Source organism: Lonchura striata, chromosome 2 (genome assembly GCF_050655825.1).
Source record: "Lonchura striata isolate lonStrDom1 chromosome 2, ASM5065582v1, whole genome shotgun sequence".
Lineage (NCBI taxonomy): Eukaryota > Metazoa > Chordata > Aves > Passeriformes > Estrildidae > Lonchura > Lonchura striata.
The window spans coordinates 23,658,567-23,664,739 of NC_140704.1; the positions used below are offsets into that span (position 1 = coordinate 23,658,567).

General features: G+C 45.0%; 1 protein-coding gene across 3 annotated transcripts; it reads left to right on the forward strand.

Annotated features, from left to right (window-relative positions):
• The first annotated feature begins 133 nt into the window (after nt 1-133).
• Nucleotides 134-6,149, forward strand: RBM48 (RNA binding motif protein 48). Of its 3 annotated transcripts, none has more exons than XM_021551710.4 (5): nt 134-266; nt 2,023-2,213; nt 2,327-2,472; nt 4,369-4,904; nt 5,891-6,149. In XM_021551710.4, exons 1-5 carry the CDS (start codon nt 150-152, stop codon nt 5,972-5,974), a joined length of 1,074 nt encoding a protein of 357 aa, XP_021407385.3. In that variant the 5' UTR covers nt 134-149; the 3' UTR covers nt 5,975-6,149. The 3 variants fall into 3 exon arrangements, with proteins under 3 accessions (XP_021407385.3, XP_085429231.1, XP_021407384.2); XM_085573105.1 differs by lacking the exon at nt 134-266 and adding an exon at nt 874-1,043 and having other exon boundaries at nt 5,891-6,080; XM_021551709.4 differs by lacking the exon at nt 134-266 and having other exon boundaries at nt 1,678-2,213; nt 5,891-6,080.
• The last annotated feature ends 24 nt before the right edge of the window (nt 6,150-6,173 follow it).

Consider the following 6,173-nt stretch of genomic DNA (forward strand, 5'->3'; position numbering starts at 1 on the left):
AGTGGTACGGCCCACTGCCGGCCAATGCGGGCACGGCGTTTCCCGCTGCCCGCCTCTGATTGGCTCCTTCGCTGCGGACCGCGGCTCCTCCTCCCGCCGCACGGAGGGAGCCAATGGGGGGGCTGCGCGGCGCGGGGGGCGGTGGGAAGATGGCGGCCGGCGGCAGCAGCGGGGGCCCGGGCGCTCCGTGCCGGCACCACGCGCAGCTGGGAGCGTGCGCGTCGCGCGCCAAGTACCGCGAGGGGTGGCGGCCGCGCGCCGTGAAGGTGCCGGGCGGGCGGGAGCGGGCGGAGCCGCCTCCGTGAGGGGCTGGGGGCGGCCGGGGCTGCGCTGGAGTCCCGCGGCTCCCGGGAGGGAGAGAGGGAGGCCCTGGGCCTGGCCTGCTGCGCGGCCGGGGCTTCTCGTTACTGCGGCAGAGCTGAGAGCTTTGGTATCTCTGTGTGCGCTCTGTGTACAGTGAGCCGTAGCGGCACCTTGGAGGCTGGCGCGAGAAAGGAAGCGCTAAGGTTGGAGAAGGCCTTTAAGATCATGAAGTCCAACCGCTTCTGTTTCCAGCCTCTTGTCAGGAGTTGTACAGAGCGATGAGGACTCCCCGAACCACCTTTTTTCCAGCCTGAGCCCCCCAGCTCGCTGAGCTGCTCCTCATCAGACCTGTGACCCTTCTCTGGACATGCTCTGGCACCTCAGTGTCTTGGAGAGAGGCCCCGAGCTGAACCCAGGATTCGAGGCACAGTCTCACCAGTGCTGGAATAAGGGTTACTGCGTGCCCACACACAGGGACATCTTTTTCGCTAGTGCCACCTGCTTGTAAAATTTCAAACCCTCCATAGTTCGTGAAGTCTCAAAGCTGTTACGTTCTTTTATTCTTCCAAGTGTACATGGGGAGGCAGAGGACAGAGAGCCTTGTGCATCCACAGAGCTCTGGCCAGCACAGGCATCCAGCCATCACTGGGCATTGGAGGAGACACACAGGAGAAACAGTATGGATGTCCCAAGTGTGGAAAAAACCTTATTAGAATCTTTTCTTCCTGGACAAGAAAGAGGTAGAAGGACAAACCTTCCCAAAAAAACCAGTCACATAGTGAAAGCATGAAATTCCTTCAATCCCTTGTTCCCAAAAGAATGTAGGTGGGAGTGTGCAGCTGCCACAAGAAAACTTACATGACCTGCCTGCAGAAACTTTTATAGCGGAAGTTTGAGAGTTGATTTCCCAAGCAGTTCTCACTTTGTCCAGAATATGGGGGTTTTTTTAAGAAATATGTGTAACTTATGCAATCTAAGTATTTGTGGTTTGGGGTTTTCTTTAACAAACTCAGAATAAATTTCCTTTAATCTCAGGGATGACCTGCCTAGCTGTCTGTTGTACATAGTGAGCCATCAACAAGCTTTGCTTAGAGTCTGTTATGTGACAGTCACAAAGCGAGAATGGTTGGTTTCATTTTTAACTTGCTGAGAGAAGACCTTCTTTTTCTCAGCATACAGATTTTATCTGTGTGTCTTAAAAATGTACACTGTTGGATCACCATGGGAAGTAGACAGCTCTGCACACACAGGATTTACCCCAGGGAATTGTGGTAATTATTTTTTTACTCCCTGTGTGGAAAAAAGCAGTTTTCCTCACTTGCACAACTTCTTTGGCTATGAAGACCAATTTTTCAGTGTTTTTTTTCTGTATTTTGACAGCATGTCCTATGAACTGGTCACTAGTATGTCTTGCATGGAAGATGGCCAGAGATGTAAGAGATTTTACTTGGGAACTGGCAGTAGTACTCTGATTTTGTGTAGAAAAGTCAAGTCTATTTGTGTTTTACTATGCATGAGAGGCATGAGTTCATCTCTTGCTCAGTGATGAAGAGGTCCCAAATGACCATGCACTTACTGCCCTGCAAAACAGTACATGTGGGTTTTCAGCATCTTGAGAGGATTTGGAGAAAAACAGAGAACATGGAGAAAATGCATGCCTTTTGCAATAAAGCAAGAATGGGAATGTTTTTTCATAGTCTTTGTTTTTGTTTTTTTCAGGTTTACACTATCAACTTGGAATCTCGCTACTTACTGATACAAGGAGTTCCTGCATTAGGTGTTATGAAGGAGTTAGTTGAACAATTTGCATTATATGGTGCCATTGAGGAATATCATGCTTTAGATGAATATCCAGCAGAGCAGTTTACTGAAGTGTACCTTATAAAATTCAAAAAACTGCAATGTGCAAGGTATTGGACAGGGCAATATCTGCCTCTTGCTGTCTTAATCTTTTACACCTTCTGTACTTGCAATGTGTTAAGTAAAATCCTCAGTTTTGTTGATAGACTTTAATTCCCTTCAGGGTGGCCAAGAAAAAAATGGATGAACGAAGTTTCTTTGGTAGTTTGCTGCACGTGTGCTATGCTCCAGAATTTGAAACAGTCCAAGAAACTAGAGAGAAGTTGCAGGATAGAAGAAAGTATATAGCAAAAGCAACAAATCAAAGAGGTTAGTGATTAAATTTTCTATAGAATCCTGACTAAATTTCCTATAAAATTTTAATGTTCTTCAGGACTGGGTGGGGTTTTGGCTAAAGTGCCTGTTAAAGAAAACTTTTTACCTACCTCTTTTAAAGATGCTATAGTATGGTGGCCAGATGCCAGGCGTCCACCAAAGCTGCTCACTCACTGCCGTCCACAAACCGGACAGAGGAGAGAAAATTTAACAAACAGTTCATGGGTTGAGATAAGGAGCAGGAGGGAGATCACTTATCAAATACCATCAAGGCAAAACAGGCTCTACTTGGAGACATAAAGTGAATTTATTACTAACAAACTCAAAGCAGGATGAGAATTAAATAAGCCCTTATAACCACCTTCCTCCCTTCTCAGGTCTATCCCCTGCCCAGCAGTGCAAGGGCACAGGGAATGGGGGTAATGGTCAGCTCATCACCCATGGCTTCTCCCGCTGCTCAGGGAGAGGAGTCACTCCCCTGCTGCCCCCGGGGAGGCTCGGGAGGCGGTTCCCTGTGAACTCTCCAGCGTGAGCGCATCTCGGAGCGGCAGCTCCCTGTGAGCTGCTGCCACGGGTCCCTCCACGGGCACAGCCTCCCCAGCCCGCTCAGGGTGGGTCACTGCTCCGGGGTGCATCCTCCAGGGCCAGGCTGCTCCCGCCCGCAGCCGGGCCCCTCTCCACGGGTCTCCCCCGGGATCGCAGCCTCCTCCCAGGCATGCCCGTGCTCCGGCCCGGGGCTCCTCCCCGGGCTGTGGCGGATCCCGCATCCCCACGGCCCCCACGGGCTGCGGGGCACAGCGGCCTCCCCATGGCGGCCCCGCGGCCTGAGGGAATCTCGGCTCCAGCGCCCGGAGCCCCTCCTGCCCCTCCTGCCCCGACCTCGCCGTCTGCACGGCTGCTTCTCGCACGGGCTCGCTCTGCTCTTCTCTGGCCGCAGCTACAACTGCACAAACACTTCTTGTTTATTTTCCTGCTTAAATCTGTTACCACAGAGGTGTTACCACCATTTCTAATCGGCCTGGCCTTGCCCAGTGGCACATCCATCTTTGGAGCCACCAGGAATTGGCTCTGCTGGACATGGTGAAAGAATCTGGCAGCTTCTCACAGAAGCCAGCTCGCTACAAAAAAAGGGGTCATGCAAACCCAATACAGAAGCATTTTAAGTATGTTTACAGGGAGACATCTCGCAATATGTAGAGAACTATATCCTTTTCAAAGTATTTTTTTGGCTTTGATTAAGATGAAAATAATGAAATTATTAAGCTTTAATAATTAAGTATTTCCTTCATTTTTTGTTTTCTTTCAAAGTGCTACCAGAAATTTAAAGCGCTGGCAGGAAATTTGGGATCACACTTTTACCTTTGTTCCAGCCTCCTCAGGCATGCCAAAGGGAGAGTTTTGGAATGAATATGACTATACCAGAACCTTCAAAAAATTTCTCCAGCCTACATCTTTGCACTGGGGGAATGTTAAGAATGGACTGTGTTTACAAAGACTCCTGTACCACAGAGTTCCCAGGCAGTGCTGAAGGCTGGGAAAGCTGAGGAATAAGCAAATTGCTGAGCACAAACTTCTCCTTTCCTGCGCTCACATACTTGGGTATCATTATTTATTGTGTGAGGATTTCTAAAGGGAGTAAACCCACTGATTTTTAACATCAAAACACCTGGGGTTTTTCAATGTTATAAACCAGCAAAGGCACTAGACTGGAAAACTGGTTTGAAAGTTGAATTTGTTATATTTTAAGCTTGAAAATAATCACAGAAAGGTAGCTGGGAATCAAATATCACTGGTATTGTTCTTGCATTTATATCAAAAGTTTTGTCCTTGGGTGTTAGAACTAATAATGACATGAAATAGTGAAGGTGTTTCTTTGTTGTTGTTTTAAAGATTGCTTTGTGTTAAAGAAAGTAGAAGGCCCCAAGAAGACAGCCTCAAAGAACTCTGAGCATGACTGTTCATGGAGTACATCAGGATCAAGTATAGCCAGTAACTGGGATTCATCCTGCTTTACAAGTCATCCTGGGGTATCCCACAACACAGCATATCCATCTGAGAATCAGAATCAGAGCCTGTTAACATCTCCACACTATGATAACAATTGTGCTGAAATTTCTGGGTACTTTGGTCAAAACACATCTTTAACTCCAAGTGTACATCCAGGAGTGTACACTCCACCAGCTCCCTTAATGCAGCAAAGAATGGTTCCAGCTTGCAATGGAATTGACAGGTTTATGCCTCGTACAACGCACCTACAAGAACGTAAGAGGAAGAGAGAAGAAGGTAACAAGTTTTCCCTCATTGGAACAAGTGAGGACAATACTGAAATTGTTATTGGTCCACAACTACCAGAAATACCTAAAGTGGATATGGATGATGAGTCTTTGAATACTTCGGCTACATTAATTCGAAATAAGATGAAAGAGGTATGGGTTCTTAAAGTTCTGATAGTTCAAACATAGGTGCTTGTTATCTATAAAAACAGTGATAAAATATCTGAGAGCTTTATTCAGCATTTACTCATTATCAGTTTATCTGCCACTTAAAGCTGGTGCTCTTACTATTTAACTTTTCCACAATCTAGAATATTGCAGGCAATTCTACTCCAGACCTCTTACACTACACTTGAGAAAGTGTAAATGTCAGTGCATGTTCTTACGTGATTTTCAGTAAACTACTTTTATTTCCTCCACATGTGAAGGCATGATAATTTTGTAGGTAGTCCTGCTGACTCCAGTGTGCTACTTGTATCTCATTTCTGAAAGGAAAATAATGGAAGTCAGAGTTCAATGTTGTTTTGCTCCAACACTTCTTATGCCATTAAAAGCACTACAGAATCGCTAATTCCATGCTGAGAAGCATGTGTTAAACTATATATCCTTTTATTGAGGATATTAATCAGCAGGTCAAACATTTAATTTACATTAAGATATGAAAAAGCTCCCTTGACTAACTAGATCGATTTGAAAGTGCATATCTCATAAACAAGCACTCTTTATATTAAATACCTTTCTAAAATATGTGTCAAAATACATGGTTTTGCTTTCCCTTTGTTTCCTGAAATACCTGAGTTTATAAAGCACATTAAACCTTGCTTTAAAACACCTGTTAGGAAGAAGGGAAATGACATACATAATATTATATCACTGACTATCTGAAATCAGTTTGTGTAGTTAAATACAAAAATGGTAGGGCAGAATCTCCTAAGTTTCACTTCTGTTGTGTTTAATGCTGACTTTGATGCTACTTTCTTCCTCTAGTCAGCAGGAAAACTCAATGCAAGTGTATTACAAGTGATGATAGTAATAAATCCTTCCGAATACCCAAACCTTGGATATGTGGCCTTTCTCTAAAATGAGCATAAAAAAAGTAATGGTTACAGGTTGCTAATATCTTTTCCCCTCCAATTTAGGTAGCATATTCTGTTTCAACGTCTGTGGAAAAACCAGAGAGCAGCTCAGCCAAACCAGTTGTAAAGCAGAGAAGAAGAATATAGATACTGCTGGCAGTATCTTCTAACAGTCCTTTTGTAAAGAATATATTTAAAATATGTATTTTTTAATGTAAAAAATAAAACTTTCTTATACTCTATTTCCCAGTGATTCCCTGTTAAAACTGTGTCATTTTGTTACTTGGAATGAAGAAACCAAATATACTCTATTATTGTTGCAGTGTTGCCCTGTGTACCTCATATT

Bases quoted from the DNA above. Each gene is read 5' to 3' on its own strand.
- RBM48 (XM_021551709.4), top strand. From the start codon at position 1,813: ATGCATGAGAGGCATGAGTTCATCTCTTGCTCAGTGATGAAGAGGTCC. The intron at 2,473-4,368 runs GTTAGTGATTAA...GTTGTTTTAAAG, and splicing joins AAAAGCAACAAATCAAAGAG to ATTGCTTTGTGTTAAAGAAA. The intron at 4,905-5,890 runs GTATGGGTTCTT...CCTCCAATTTAG, and splicing joins TTCGAAATAAGATGAAAGAG to GTAGCATATTCTGTTTCAAC.